Raw genomic sequence first — 16,893 nt, forward strand, 5'->3', positions numbered from 1 at the left:
TAAAAGATGCCTGGTCTAGAATGATGGAGTCTTACCGAAATTGTACCTTCGAAGTGAACCTTAGAATTTTGCTTCTTAATTTTTATGTTGGATTGAATATGTCTCATAGACAACTCTTGGATTACGTTGCCAAAGGCAATTTTATTGAAATTGATCCCCATATTGCGCATGAAGTTATAGAAGGTATAGTGGGAACACTACCTCAACAAAAGGGGCCTCATCATACACAGGAAGAAACACAAGTTTTTGAGAAAATTTGCGAAGTAACGAAAATTTTACAAAAAGCTCTTGAACCCCTTAAGGGTATTAGTGGCAATCTTCACCGCATGAACATGTTGATTACTCTTTGCAATAAGCGGTTGGATTCTTTAGATCTGAAAATATTGGAATATGAAGGGAAGCGTAAAGAACCTCCCGGATTCGAGCATAACTCTGTTAAGAAATTAAAAACCCAAGATGGCAATACCTAGATCTATCCTTGCAATTATGCCTAGCTAGGCGCGTTAAACAATAGCGCTTGTTGGGAGGCAACCCAATTTTATTTTTTAGTTTTTTTGCCTTTTGCTTCTGTTTAGGAATAAATCTTTGATCTAGCCTCTGGTTAGATGTCTTTTTATGTTTTAATTAGTGTTTGTACCAAGTTTAACCTATAGGATCTTCCTGGATGATAGTTATTTGATCTTGCCGAAAATTCTAGAAACTTACTGTTCACGAAAATAATTGTTAAAAACCACCAGAACGTGATAAAATATTGATTCCAATTGCTGCTGATCAATAAACAAATTGTCTAGGTCTTCCTGTTTTGGTAGAGTTTTTGGAGTTCCAGAAGTTTGAGTTAGTTACAGATTACTACAGACAGTTCTGTTTTTGACAGATTCTGTTTTTCGTGTGTTGTTTGCTTATTTTGGTGAATGTATGGCTAGTAAAAGAATTTATAAACCATAGAGAAGTGGAATACAGTAGGTTTAACAACAATATAAATAAAGAATTAGTTCATTACAGCACCTTGAAGTGGTCTTTTGTTTTCTTTAGCTAATGGAGCTCACGAGATATTCTGCTGAGTTTTGTGTTGTGAAGTTTTCAAGTTTTGGGTGAAAGATTTGATGGATTATGGAACAAGGAGTGGCAAGATCCTAATCTTGGGGATTCCCATGGCACCCCCAAGATAATCTAAGGACATCTAAAAGCCAAAGCTTGGGGATGCCCCGGAAGGCATCCCCTCTTTCGTCTACTTCCATCGGTAACTTTACTTGGAGCTATATTTTTATTCACCACATGATATGTGTTTTGCTTGGAGCATCTTGTATGGTTTGAGTCTTTGCTTTTTAGTTTACCACAATCATCTTTGCTGTACACACCTTTTGAGAGAGACACACATGATTCGGAAATTATTAGAATACTCTATGTGCTTCACTTATATCTTTTGAGCTATATAGTTTTTGCTCTAGTACTTCACTAATATCTTTTAGAGCACGGTGGTGGTTTTGTTTTATAGAAACTATTATTCTCTCCTGCTACACTTAGATTATCTTGAGAGTCTTAAAGAGCATGGTAATTTGCTTAAATAATCCTAATATGCTAGGTATTCAACACTAGTAAAAACTTTCTTATGAGTGTGTTGAATACTAAGAAAAGGTTGATGCTTGATGATTGTTTTGAGACATGAAGGTAGTGATATCAAAGTTCTGCTAGTTGAGTAGTTGTGAATTTGAGAAATACTTGTGTTGAATTTTGCAAGTCCCGTAGCATGCACGTATGGTAAACGTTATGTAACAAATTTGAAACATGAGGTGTTCTTTGATTGTCCTCCTTATGAGTGGCGGTCGGGGACGAGCGATGGTCTTTTCCTACCAATCTATCCCCCTAGGAGCATGCGTGTAGTGCTTGGTTTTTGATGACTTGTAGATTTTTGCAATAAGTATGTGAGTTCTTTATGACTAATGATGAGTCCATGGATTATACGCACTCTCACCTTTCCATCATTGCTAGCCTCTTCGGTACCGTGCATTGCCATTTCTCACATTGAGAGTTGGTGCAAACTTCGCCGGTCCATCCAAACTCCGTGATATGATATGATCTTTCACACATAAACCTCTGTATATCTTCCTCAAAACAGCCACCATACATACCTATTATGGCATTTCCATAGCCATTCCGAGATATATTGCCATGCAACTTTCCACCGTTCCGTTCATCATGACACGTTCATCATTGTCATATTGCTTTGCATGATCATGTAGTTGACATAGTATTTGTGGCAAAGCCACCATTCATAATTCTTTCATACATGTCACTCTTGGTTCATTGCATATCCCGGTACACCGCCCGAGGCATTCATATAGAGTCATACTTTGTTCTAGTATCGAGTTGTAATCATTGAGTTGTAAATAAATAGAAGTGTGATGATCATCATTTTCTAGAGCATTGTCCCAAGTGAGGAAAAAAAAGAGAAAGGCCATAAAAAAAAGAGGAAGGCCCAAAAAATAATGAGAGAAAAACAGAGAAGGGACAATGTTACTATCCTTTTTACCACACTTGTGCTTCAAACTAGCACCATAATCTTCATGATAGAGAGTCTCTTGTTTTGTCACTTTCATATACTAGTGGGAATTTTTCATTATAGAACTTGGCTTGTATATTCCAACAATGGGCTTCCTCAAGTGCCCTAGGTCTTTGTGAGCAAGCAAGTTTGATGCACACCCACTTAGTTTCTTTTGTTGAGCTTTCATATATTTATAGCTCTAGTGCATCTATTGCATGGCAATCCCTACTCATTGCATTAACATCCATCAATGGGCATCTCCATAGCTCATTGATTTGCCTCGTTGATGTGAGACTTTCTCCCTTTCTGTCTTCTCCACATAACCCCCATCATTATATTCTATTCCACCCATAGTGCTATATCCATGGCTCACGCTTATGTATTGCGTGAAAGTTGAAAAGGTTTGAGATTACTAAAGTATGAAACAATTGCTTGGCTTGCCATCGGGGTTGTGCATGATGAGAGCATTCTTGTGTGACGAAAATGGAGCATGACTAAACTATATGATTTTGTAGGGATGAACTTTCTTTGGCCATGTTATTTTGAGAGGACATAATTGTTTAGTTAGTACGCTTGAAGTATTACTATTTTTATGTCAATATTGAACTTTTATCTTGAATCTTTTGGATCTGAATATTCATACCACGATTAAGAAGAATTACATTGAAATTATGCCAAGTAGCAATCCAAATCAAAAATTCTGTTTTTATCATTTACCTACTCGAGGACGAGCAGGAATTATGCTTGGAGATGCTTGATACGTCTCCAACATATCTATAATTATTTATTGTTCCATGCTATATTATATTCTGTTTTGGACATTATTGGGCTTTATTATAAACTTTTATATTATTTTTGGGACTAACCTATTAACCGGAGGCCCAGCCCAAAATTGCTGTTTTTTGCCTATTTCAGAGTTTCGCAGAAAAAGAATATCAAATGGAGTCCAAACGGAATGAAACCTTCAGGAACGTGATTTTCGGAACGAACGTGATCCAGAGGACTTGGACCCTACGTCAAGACATCAACCAGGAGGGCATGAGGTAGGGGGCGCGCCTACCCCCCCACGCGTGCCCTCCACCCTCGTGGGCCCCATGTTGCTCCACCGACGTACTCCTTCCTCCTATATATACCTACGTACCCCCAAACTACCAGATACGGAGCCAGAAACCTAGTTCCACCACCGCAACCTTCTGTACCTGTGAGATCCCATCTTGGGGCCTTTTCCGGAGCTCCGCCGGACGGGGCATCGATCACGGTGGGCTTCTACATCAACACCATAGCCTCTCCGATGATGTGTGAGTAGTTTACCTCAGACCTTCGGGTCCATAGTTATTAGCTAGATGGCTTCTTCTCTCTTTTTGGATCTCAATACAATGTTCTCCCCCTCTGTCGTGGCGATCTATTCGATGTAATCTTCTTTTGCGGTGTGTTCGTTGAGACCGATGAATTGTGGGTTTATGATCAAGTTTATCAATGAACAATATTTGATTCTTCTCTGAATTCTTTTATGTATGATTGGTTATCTCTGCAAGTCTCTTCGAATTATCAGTTTGGTTTGGCCTACTAGATTGATCTTTCTTGCAATGGGAGAAGTGCTTAGCTTTGGGTTCAATCTTGCGGTGTCCTTTCCCAGTGACAGTAGGCGCAGCAAGGCACGTATAGTATTGTTGCCATCGAGGATAACAAGATGGGGTTTATATCATATTGCATGAGTTTATCCCTCTACATCATGTCATCTTGCTTAAAGCGTTACTCTGTTCTTATGAACTTAATACTCTAGATGCATGCTGGATAGCGGTCGATGTGTGGAGTAATATTAGTAGATGCAAGCAGGAGTCGGTCTACTTGTCTCGGACGTGATGCCTATATACATGATCATACCTAGATATTCTCATAACTATGCTCAATTCTGTCAATTGCTCAACAGTAATTTGTTCACCCACCGTAATACATATGCTCTTGAGAGAAGCCACTAGTGAAACCTATGGCCCCCGGGTCTATTTTCCATCATATTAATCTTCCAACACTTAGTTATTTTTATTGCCTTCTATTTTACTTTGCATATTTATCGTAAAAATACCAAAAATATTATCTTATCATATCTATCAGATCTCACTCTCGTAAGTGACCGTGTAGGGATTGACAACCCCTTATCGCGTAGGTTGCGAAGATTTATTTGTTTGTGTAGGTACGAGGTACTCGTGCGTGGCCTCCTACTGGATTGATACCTTGGTTCTCAAAAACTGAGGGAAATACTTATGCTTCTTTACTGCATCACCCTTTCCTCTTCAAGGGAAAACCAACGCAGTGCTCAAGAGGTAGCAAGAAGGATTTCTGGCGCCGTTGCCAGGGAGTCTAAGCAAAAGTCAACATACCAAGTACCCATCACAAACCCTTATCTCCCGCATTACATTATTTGCCATTTTCCTCTCGTTTTCCTCTCCCCCACTTCACACTTGCCGTTTTATTCGCCCTGTCTTTTCCGTTCGCCTCTTTTTCCGTTTGCTTGTCGTTATGGCTAGTCCCTTATCTACTCCGTTGTCCCCTGAGTTTGAAGTCTTTCACTTCAATCAAACACAAGGAGAAAACTTAAAAGATGCCTGGTCTAGAATGATGGAGTCTTACCGAAATTGTACCTTTGAAGTGAACCTTAGAATTTAGCTTCTTTATTTTTATGTTGGATTGAATATGTCTCATAGACAACTCTTGGATTGCGTTGCCAAAGGAGATTTTATTGAAATTGATCCCCATATTGCGCATGAAGTTATAGAAGGTATAGTGGGAACACTACCTCAACAAAAGGGGCCTCATCGTACACAGGAAGAAACCCAAGTTTTTGAGAAAATTTGCGAAGTAACGAAAATTTTACAAAAAGCTCTTGAACCCCTTAAGGGTATTAGTGGCAATCTTCACTGCATGAACATGTTGATTACTCTCTGCAATAAGCGGTTGGATTCTTTAGATCTGAAAATATCGGAATATGAAGGGAAGCGTAAAGAACCTCCCAGATTTGAGCATAACTCTGTTAAGAATTTAAAAACCCAAGATGGCAATACCTAGATCTATCCTTGCAATTATGCCTAGCTAGGGGCGTTAAACGATAGCGCTTGTTGGGAGGCAACCCAATTTTATTTTTTAGTTTTTTGCCTTTTGCTTCTGTTTAGGAATAAATCTTTGATCTAGACTCTGGTTAGATGTCTTTTTATGTTTTAATTAGTGTTTGTACCAAGTTTAACCTATAGGATCTTCCTGGATGATAGTTATTTGATCTTGCTGAAAATTCCAGAAACTTTCTGTTCACGAAAATAATTGTTAAAAACCACCAGAACGTGATAAAATATTGATTCCAATTTATGCTGATCAATAAACAAATTGTATAGGTCGTCCTATTTTGGTAGGGTTTTTGGAGTTCCAGAAGTTTGCGTTAGTTACAGATTACTATAGACTGTTCTGTTTTTGACAGATTCTGTTTTTCGTGTGTTGTTTGCTTATTTTGATGAATCTATGGCTAGTAAAAGAATTTATAAACCATAGAGAAGTTGGAATACAGTAGGTTTAACACCAATATAAATAAAGAATTAGTTCATTACAGTACCTTGAAGTGGTCTTTTGTTTTCTTTTGCTAACGGAGCTCACGAGATTTTCTGCTGAATTTTGTGTTGTGAAGTTTTCAAGTTTTGGGTGAAAGATTTGATGGATTATGGAACAAGGAGTGGCAAGAGCCTAAGCTTGGGGATTCCCATGGCACCCCCAAGATAATCTAAGGACATCTAACAGCCAAAGATTGGGGATGCCCCGGAAGGCATCCCCTCTTTCGTCTACCTCCATCGGTAACTTTACTTGGAGCTATATTTTTATTCACCACATGATATGTGTTCTGCTTGGAGCGTCTTGTATGGTTTGAGTCTTTGCTTTTTAGTTTACCACAATCATCTTTTCTGTACACACCTTTTGAGATAGACACACATGATTCGGAAATTATTAGAATACTCTATGTGCTTCACTTATATCTTTTGAGTTTTATAGTTTTTTCTCTAGTACTTCACTTATATCTTTTAGAGCACGGTGGTGGTTTTGTTTTATAGAAACTATTATTCTCTCATGCTTCACTTAGATTATTTTGAGAGTCTTAAATAGCATGGTAATTTGCTTAAATAATCCTAATATGCTAGGTATTCAAGACTAGTAAAAACTTTCTTATGAGTGTGTTGAATACTAAGAGAAGTTTGATGCTTGATGATTGTTTTGAGACATGGAGGTAGTGATATCAAAGTTGTGCTAGTTGAGTAGTTGTGAATTTGAGAAATACTTGTGTTGAAGTTTGCAAGTCCCGTAGCATGCACGTATGGTAAACGTTATGTAACAAATTTGAAACAAGAGGTGTTCTTTGATTGTCCTCCTTATGAGTGGCGGTCGGGGACGAGCAATGGTCTTTTCCTACCAATCTATCCCCCAAGGAGCATGCGTGTAGTGCTTGGTTTTTGATGACTTGTAGATTTTTGCAATAAGTATGTGAGTTCTTTATGACTAATGGTGAGTCCATGGATTATACGCACTCTCACCTTTCCATCATTGCTAGCCTCTTCGGTACCGTGCAGTGCCATTTCTCACATTGAGAGTTGGTGCAAACTTCGCCGGTCCATCCGAACCCCGTGATATGATATGATCTTTCACACATAAACCTCTGTATATCTTCCTCAAAACAGCCACCATACATACCTATTATGGCATTTCCATAGCCATTCCGAGATATATTGCCATGCAACTTTCCACCGTTCCGTTCATCATGACACGTTCATCATTGTCATTTTGCTTTGCATGATCATGTAGTTGACATAGTATTTGTGGCAAAGCCACCATTCATAATTCTTTCATACATGTCACTCTTGGTTCATTACATATCCCGGTACACCGCCGGAGGCATCCATATAGAGTCATACTTTCTTCTAGTATCGAGTTGTAATCATTGAGTTGTAAATAAATAGAAGTGGGATGATCATCATTTTCTAGAGCATTGTCCCAAGTGAGGAAAAAAAAGAGAAAGGCCATAAAAAAAAGAGGAAGGCCCAAAAAATAATGAGAGAAAAACAGAGAAGGGACAATGTTACTATCCTTTTTACCACACTTGTGCTTCAAACTAGCACCATAATCTTCATGATAGAGAGTCTCTTGTTTTGTCACTTTCATATACTAGTGGGAATTTTTCATTATAGAACTTGGCTTGTATATTCCAACAATGGGCTTCCTCAAGTGCCCTAGGTCTTCGTGAGCAAGCAAGTTGGATGCACACCCACTTAGTTTCTTTTGTTGAGCTTTCATATATTTATAGCTCTAGTGCATCCGTTGCATGGCAATCCCTACTCATTGCATTAACATCAATCGATGGGCATCTCCATAGCTCATTGATTAGCCTCGTTGATGTGAGACTTTCACCCTTTCTATCTTCTCCACATAACCCCCATCATTATATTCTATTCCACCCATAGTGCTATATCCATGGCTCACGCTCATGTATTGCGTGAAAGTTGAAAAGGTATGAAACAATTGCTTTGCTTGTCATCAGGTTTGTGCATGATGAGAGCATTCTTGTGTGATGAAAATGGAGCATGACTAAACTATATGATTTTGTAGGGATGAACTTTCTTTGGCCATGTTATTTTGAGAGGACATAATTGCTTAGTTAGTATGCTTGAAGTATTATTATTTTTATGTCAATATTGAACTTTTATCTTGAATCTTTCGGATCTGAATATTCATACCACGATTAAGAAGAATTACATTGAAATTATGCCAAGTAGCATTCCACATCAAAAATTCTGTTTTTATCATTTACCTACTCGAGGATGAGCAGGAATTATGCTTGGGGATACTTGATACGTCTCCAACGTATCTATAATTTTTTATTGTTCCATGCTATATTATATTCTGTTTTGGACATTATTGAGCTTTATTATACACTTTTATATTATTTTTGGGACTAACCTATTAGCCGGAGGCCCATCCCAGAATTGCAGTTTTTTGCCTATTTCAGAGTTTCGCAGAAAAAAATATCAAACGGAGTCCAAACGGAATGAAACCTTCGGGAACGTGATTTTCGGAACGAACGTGATCCAGAGGACTTGGACCCTACGTTAGGACATCAACCAGGAGGGCACGAGGTACGGGGGCGCGCCTACCCCCGCCCCCCTAGGCGCGCCCTCCACCCTCGTGGGCCCCACGTTGCTCCACCGACGTACTCCTTCCTCCTATATATACCTACGTACCCCCAAACTACCAGATACGGAGCCAAAAACCTAATTCCACCGCCGCAACCTTCTGTACCCGTGAGATCCCATCTTGGGGCCTTTTCTGGAGTTCCGCCGGAGGGGGCATCGATCATGGAGGGCTTCTACATCAACACCATAGCCTCTCGGATGATGTGTGAGTAGTTTACCTTAGACCTTCGGGTCCATAGTTATTAGCTAGATGGCTTCTTCTCCCTTTTTGGATCTCAATACAATGTTCTCCCCTCTGTCGTGGAGATCTAGTGCGTTATATCGACTAGAGGGGGGGTGAATAGGCGATTTTTATGAATTCTTCACTGAGGAACTTGCGGGTGAGGAAATTCCTTAGCGAAGAACTACTTGCAGCCGAATAAGTACTCAGAAGTAAACATAACAGGATACAAGCATGGTCATCATGATGAAATGAAGACAGGCACAGAGTACAGAAAGTGTAATCTCGGGATAACACAGGATGAAGACAAACAGACTGAAGAAATTGAACTGACGAAATTGAGAAAGTCTTCAGTCAAAGTCTTCAAACACAGATATGACAAGCACACAACACAGTAATGAGGAAATGAAAGAGTTGAGGAAATAGAACCAGTTGGCTTGGTGAAGACAATGATTTGGTAGACCAGTTCCAACTGCTGTCTCAGTTGTACATCTGGTTGGAGCGGCTAGGTATTTAAACCTGAGGACACACAGTCCCGGACACACAGTCCTCACCATATTCTCCTTGAACTAAGGTCACATAGACCTCGTCCAATCACTCGTGGTAAGTCTTCAGGTGACTTCCGAACCTTCACAAACTCGGTCACTCGGCGATCCACAATTTCCTCTTGGATGCTCTAGACCATGACGCCTAACCGTTTGGAAGAAGCACAGTCTTCAAAGGTAACAAGTGTCGGATCCACGCAGGATCAATCTCTTTAGTGATGCTCAATCACTTTGGGTTTGTAGGTGTTTGGGTTTGGGTTTTCCTCACTTGATGATTTTCGCTCAAAGTCCTCGCAGGATGGGATGCTCTCAAATGACAAATGTCAGTTTCTCTCGGAGCAGCCAACCAGCTAGTGGTTCTAGGGGGCGGCTATTTATAGCCTAGGGAGCAGCCCGGCATGATAAGACATAAATGCCCTTCAACGATATGACCGTTAGGTGGGTAGATATATTGGGACAGCTGGCGCATAGCACAACAACGGTCGAAAATTTGAGTATCAAATTCCTCAGGGCTATCATGTTCCTCACTGTGTAGGCAATCCGCACTGGCGAATTCCTAACTCCTCAGTCAGAACAAATTCCTCAGAGACCAGAAGAACTTCGTCCACTGAAGAATATGACTGAACTGTATGAGATTTCCAATGGCTTTACTCGAAGGGATCGGTAGGTGTAGGATTTTGAGTTGAGCATCACATGGAAATTTTTCCTTAGTATTTCCTCGACCCCCTTTAACAGTACGGTGTTTCCTATGACTCAAGAAAGAGAAAATGAAACTACGAAAACAAAAGTCTTCACGCTTCATGTTCCTCAAATGAATACCAAGTCTTCAAGGTCACACCAATTTCTTCACTTTCAAAGTCTTCAGAAAGTCTTCGGAAATCCAAAGTCTTTAGTCAAAGAACTTCATTTTTAGGGGTCGACTTTCTCTGTAAATATCAAACTCCTCATAGACTTATAGACCTATGTACACTCATAAACATATTAGTCCCTTAACCTATAAGTCTTCAATACACCAAAATCACTAAGGGGCACTAGATGCACTTACAATCTCCCCCTTTTTGGTGATTGATGACAATATAGGTTAAGTTTTCAACGGGGATAAACATATGAAGTGTGAATACTGATATTGAGGAATTTGATTGCAAGATATAGAAGAACTCCCCCGGAAGATGTGCATCGTGAGGAATTTGCTTTTGAAGCAATGCACACTTGAAGAGTTGAATCATGGAGATCTCCCCCTATATCTTGTAATTCATACACGCATTTGACATAATAAATGAAGAATTTGAAATGCATGATGAAATATGGTGACTGATGTAATTCAGCATGCGTGCAATAACATTAACGAGGAATAAGCATGCAGAAGAAACATCAAAAGTATCAGGCCACCATAGAGTTTTAAGTTTACAACTCGATCCAACAAAGTCGTCAGAAGAACGAGAGTTGTAACTTAGAAAAAAACGCCCATAAAAGATAGACCCGCTTGAAGACTAACTCAAATTTCTCCCCCATTGTCATCGAATGACCAAAAGGTTCGAAAATGAGGACTAACGCCCCTGAAGAATATCAAGTTGATGAAGGAGCGCCAGCATTGTTGGGGTCGTTTGTTGATGTAGGGCCTGCCACAGTGTCGTCCAAGTCTTCATGCTCGTCGGTGTCACGCGATGAAGAATAGGAGCTGGCCACCAAGGACGGAACCTTGACCTTCTTGTATCTCTTCGGTGGAGGAGCAAACCAGTCAAAATCTTTGAGACCCATTTTCTTCAGATCTTCTGCGCTATAAATGTGAGACAGAACAGCCCAGGTACGGTTGAAGGTTTCATGGAGGTAGTAATGGTTTTTCTTCACTGCATTGTGGGTAGCAGTCATGTTGTGAAGAATTGAGCCAAACTGACGCTTGACCCATTTTTGATTGCGATCAACCTTCTGGCGAAGACTGAGGAGAAGCTCACGGTCAGTCATCACCCTGGGAGCTGTGCCTTGAGGATTTGGCTTGGTTGTGTTGGCGGCAGAGTCATGGGAGGGAGAGTCATCATTTGTGGAGTAGGATGCAGCCTTGCGAAATTGACCATCCAATGGACGAATGCCTTCATCAATAACAGTAGTAGCCTTGCCCTTTTCATCAGCTGAGGAAAATGTCCGTTTGAGGACTTTAATCAGGGGCAAGTAGCTCCAATGGTTCAGTGTATTAGCTTTGTAGTTGAGTGAAGACCTTGTTCTGATGAATCTCATAATCCACGGAGCATAAGGCTTCAACTCAAACGGTGACATTGCGACACCAGAGTCCTCATGAAGAAATCATGGAAGTTGACGGGAACGCCATGAATGATATTGAAAAGCAGATTCTTCATGATGCCAACGACTTCTTCTTCATTCGAGTCGTGGCCCTTGATAGGACTCAATCACTAGTAGAAAAAGGGTCAAATGTCAAGCACATTAGTGCCGGTTTGCTTTGGAGCCAGCACTAATGTGTGCATTAGTGTCGGTTCCAACGGCTAGCCGGCCGCTTTCATTAGTACCGGTTCGTGGCCGACCTTTAGCACCGGTTCGTGCCATGGACCGGTACTAAAGTGAGTGGTGGCAGGATGTTGTCAGTCCGGGGCCCCTCCAGCACCTTTAATACCGGTTCGTGGCACGAACCGGTGCTAAAGGTCGTCCTACATAAACCCTTCGTCCACCCGAGCTCGCTCTTTTCTTCCCCGTTCCCCACTCCTCTCTGTTCTTCCCCTCTTCCTCTCGAGCTCATCACACATTTTGCCCAAAATTTGTCAAGATTTGAAGGCCCCCATCCATTCAAATGATCACAAAGGTTAGCAACTTTGTCCTTTCATCTCTCATTGCTAGATTAGCTCTTGCAATGCTTTGTATAGTGATTAATTTATGAGTTTAGTAATTTGGGAGGAAATATATGTGCTAGTATTTGATTTATATGCAATTTGAGGTCAAAAATAACACTTAGTTTGCATATGTAGGTGTGGTTTACTTAGTGCCTTCTAAATCTCCGTCGTAACCACAGTCGATCGCCCGCACCGTTCCGTCGCCGGCACCACCTTGTGGTGAGCCTCTTGTTCATGAATGTTTTACATTACCAAATTGATGTTTGTGTGATTTGGATATATAGTTACTCGTATAATTATCTTACCCGTACGTTGTTTGTTATACATAGTGCCATGGTTTTGATATCCGTCCCCGTCGGCCCTCGTCCTTGTTATGATTCGGATGTGGTATATTCTCTTTTAAAACTAGTTGTTGCATTTCGTGTTTATGACAAATTATGCCCATCAAGTTGACATAGATATTTTTGTCTAGGAGGTTTGTGAACCGGAAATTCCAACCGACCCTATTGTCGAGAGGTTAAATTTAGTTGAAAGAGAAAACGAGTATTTGAAAGAAAAATTGAAAAGAATTGAGGGGGAGAAGATGGAATTGGAGTTGCATGTTGCCGATGTCGTCGATGATCACAAGATCAAGATGGAGAAAATGCGCTTGAAGATTAGAAAGATTAGAAAATATGCCATTGATAGTGAGGCTTGGTATCATTATGCTGTTGGATCAATTGTTACCTTAGTTGCGATCTTGATCGCATTTGTTGTTGCATTTAAATTCTTTAGTTAGAGAGTTATTTGTTTGTTGCATTTAAGTCTTGTATGAACTTTATGTATGAACTTGTATTAATTTGGTCTTTTCGGTGTTGTGTAATGAAGATGAGCCGACAATGGATGTACGATGACCGATGCTCTCCCGAGTTCATTAATGGCGTGCAAACTTTTCTGCTTGCGGCTGAGGCAAACAAGCGGGCGGATGGTTTTATGCCTTGTCCATGTTTAGTCTGTAAGAATGATCACAATTACTCTACGTCAAGAACCATTCACGTCCACCTGTTTAAGTCCGGTTTCATGCCCCACTATAATGTTTGGACCAAGCACGGAGAAAGAGGGGTTATGATGGAAGACAATGAAGAAGAAGAGGACGACGACAGCTATCCTGGCCATGGGTTCCCTGAATACGATGATACAACAATGGGGGAAGAAGCTGAGCCGGCAATGCGGGAAGAAGCTGAAGAAGAGGCATCAGATGAGCCCGCTGATGATCTAGGTCGGGCCATTGCCGATGCAAAGAGAAACTGCGCAAGTGATTTGGAGAAGAAGAAGTTGCAGCGCATGTTAGAGGATCACAAGAAATTGTTGTACCCGAATTGCGAAGCTGACAAGAAAAAGTTGGGCACCACACTGGAATTGCTGCAATGGAAGGCAGAGAATGGTGTATCTGACAAGGGATTTGGAAAGTTGCTGGTAATGATAAAGAATATGCTTCCAAAGGACAACGAATTGCCCGAGAGTACGTACGAAGCAAAGAAGGCTGTCTGCCCTCTAGGGTTAGAGGTGCAGAAGATACATGCATGCCCTAATGACTGCATCCTCTACCGCGGTGAGTACGAGGATTTGAACGCTTGCCCGGTATGCGGTGCATTGCGCTATAAGATCAGGCGCGATGACCCTGGTGATGTCGAGGGCGAGCGCCCCAGGAAGAAGATTCCTGCCAAGGTGATGTGGTATGCTCCTATAATACCACGGTTGAAACGTTTGTTCCAAAACAAAGAGCATGCCAAGGCGATGCGATGGCACAGAGAAGACCGTAAGAAAGACGGAAAGTTGAGAGTACCCGCTGACGGGTCGCAGTGGAGAAAAATCGAGAGAAAGTACGGGAAGGAGTTTGCAGATGACGCAAGGAACGTATGGTTTGGTCTAAGCGCAGATGGCATTAATCCTTTTGGGGAGCAGAGCAGCAACCATAGCACCTGGCCTGTGACTCTATGTTTGTATAACCTTCCTCCTTGGTTGTGCATGAAGCGGAAGTTCATTATGATGCCAGTGCTCATCCAAGGCCCTAAGCAACCCGGCAACGACATTGATGTGTACCTAAGGCCATTAGTTGAAGAACTCTTACAGCTGTGGAATGGAACAGGTGTACGTGCGTGGGATGAGCACATGGGGGAAGAATTTGACCTAAAGGCCTTGCTGTTCGTGACCATCAATGATTGGCCTGCTCTCAGTAACCTTTCAGGACAGACAAACAAGGGATACCGCGCATGCACGCACTGTTTGGATGATACCGACAGTATATATTTGGACAATTGTAGGAAGAATGTGTACCTGGGACATCGTCGATTTCTTCCGAGCAGGCATCCCGTAAGAAAGAAAGGCAAGCATTTCAAAGGTGAGGCGGATCACCGGACGAAGCCTCGCCACCGTACTGGTGCTGATGTACATGATATGGTCAAGGATTTGAAGGTAGTCTTTGGAAAGGGTCCTGGCGGACAACCTGTTCCGAATGACGCTGACGGACGCGCACCCATGTGGAAGAAGAAATCTATATTTTGGGACCTGCCCTATTGGAAAGACCTAGAGGTCCGCTCTGCAATCGACGTGATGCACGTGACGAAGAATCTTTGCGTGACCCTGCTTGGCTTCTTGGGCGTGTATGGGAAGACAAAAGATACACCTGAGGCACGGGAGGACCAGCAACGTATGCATGGAAAAGACGGCATACATCAGGGTCATGCCAGCTACGCTCTTACCAAAGAAGAGAAGGAAATCTTCTTTGAATGCCTGCTCAGTATTAAGGTACCGTCTGGCTTCTCGTCGAATATAAAGGGAATAATAAACATGGCAGAGAAAAAGTTCCAGAACCTAAAGTCTCATGACTGCCACGTGATTATGACGCAACTGCTTCCGGTTGCATTGAGGGGGCTTCTACCGGATAACGTTCGATTAGCCATTGTGAAGCTATGTGCATTCCTCAATGCAATCTCTCAGAAGGTAATCGATCCAGAAATCATACCAAGGTTAGAGAATGATTTGGTGCAATGTCTTGTCAGTTTCGAGTTGGTGTTCCCACCATCCTTCTTCAACATCATGACGCACGTCCTAGTTCACCTATGCGAAGAGATTAACGTTTTGGGTCCTGTATTTCTACACAATATGTTCCCCTTTGAGAGGTTCATGGGAGTCTTAAAGAAATATGTTCATAACCGTGCTAGGCCAGAAGGAAGCATCTCCAAGGGCCATGAAAATGAGGAGGTCATTGAGTTTTGTATTGACTTTATTCCTGACCTTAAGCCGATTGGTGTTCCTGAATCGCGGCATAAGGGCAGACTGGATGGAAAAGGCACGCTAGGAGGGAATCAAAAAATATGTATGGACGGACATTCTCTCACTGAAGCACACTACACAGTTCTACAGAATTCCGCCTTGGTGGCTCCGTATATGGACGAACACAAGAATTTTCTACGCTCCAAACACCCGGAGCGGTCTGATGACTGGATTACACGTGAACAAACCAGGAGTTTCGCCGGCTGGTTGCAGACACGTACCATGCATGACGCCTCTATTGAAGATGACCTGTACTCGCTGTCCCAGTTACCATCTTCGAATATAATGACTTTCAAAGGGTACGAGATAAATGGTAATACATTTTACACGATCGCCCAAGATAAGAAGAGCACCAACCAAAACAGTGGTGTCCGCTTTGATGCAACAACCAAGACGGGAAAGGAAACATATTATGGTTACATAGAGGAGATATGGGAACTTGACTATGGACGTGGTTTGAAGGTCCCTTTGTTTCGGTGCAAATGGGTCAATATGACACGAGGCGGGGTAACGGAAGACCCGCAGTATGGAATGACAACAGTGGATCTCAACAATCTTGCGTATGCAGACGAACCATTCGTCCTAGCTAATGATGTGGCACAGGTTTTCTATGTGAAGGATATGTCTACCAAGCCGAGAAAAAGAAAAGATAAGGAAGCGAATGCATCATACGATGAGCCAAAGCGCCACATAGTTCTTTCTGGGAAGAGAAACATCGTGGGAGTGGATGACAAGACAGACATGTCAGAAGATTATGAAAAGTTTGATGAAATTGCTCCATTCACAGTGAATATTGACCCGAGCATCCAGTTAAATGATGAAGATTTTCCATGGCTACGGCGCAAAGGGACACACGCGAAGAAAAAGTTTCACACCCAAAGATCTGGGATGTGATCGGCTTCACTATCATCACTTTCTTCTGTGTTTCACACCCAGGAGGGAATCTCTGTAATAGTTAGGGTAGTTATGTGTTTTGGCATTTGAAACGCGAAGAAATTTTATGTGCAAACAAATTCTTTCATGCATTTACTGATTTTTTCAGCTAAATGACCCTGAAATTGAAAAGCATTTCAAATGAACTCAGAAAAGGTTGAAAGTTGGCATGGTATCATAATTTCACCCACATAGCATGTGCAAAAAAGTAGAGAGGGTTACCGCAAAAACTGGATGCACTTCGTGTACAAAATGGACAATCTCTTTCGAAGTATCAGGGTTT

At 41.6% G+C, this 16,893-nt stretch overlaps 1 protein-coding gene across 1 annotated transcript; it reads left to right on the top strand.

Annotated features, from left to right (window-relative positions):
* Window positions 1-13,229: 13,229 nt before the first annotated feature.
* LOC123146399 (uncharacterized) lies at window positions 13,230-16,541 on the top strand (the record flags this gene model as incomplete). The annotated part of the gene is made up of 4 exons (XM_044566057.1): window positions 13,230-14,307; window positions 14,410-14,933; window positions 15,048-15,820; window positions 15,947-16,541. Coding segments are annotated over exons 1-4 (2,970 nt in total), but the record flags the coding sequence as incomplete, so codon positions are not given.
* Window positions 16,542-16,893: the final 352 nt, after the last annotated feature.

This window comes from Triticum aestivum, chromosome 6D, assembly GCF_018294505.1.
Source record: "Triticum aestivum cultivar Chinese Spring chromosome 6D, IWGSC CS RefSeq v2.1, whole genome shotgun sequence".
In the NCBI taxonomy this organism is placed as follows: domain Eukaryota; kingdom Viridiplantae; phylum Streptophyta; class Magnoliopsida; order Poales; family Poaceae; genus Triticum; species Triticum aestivum.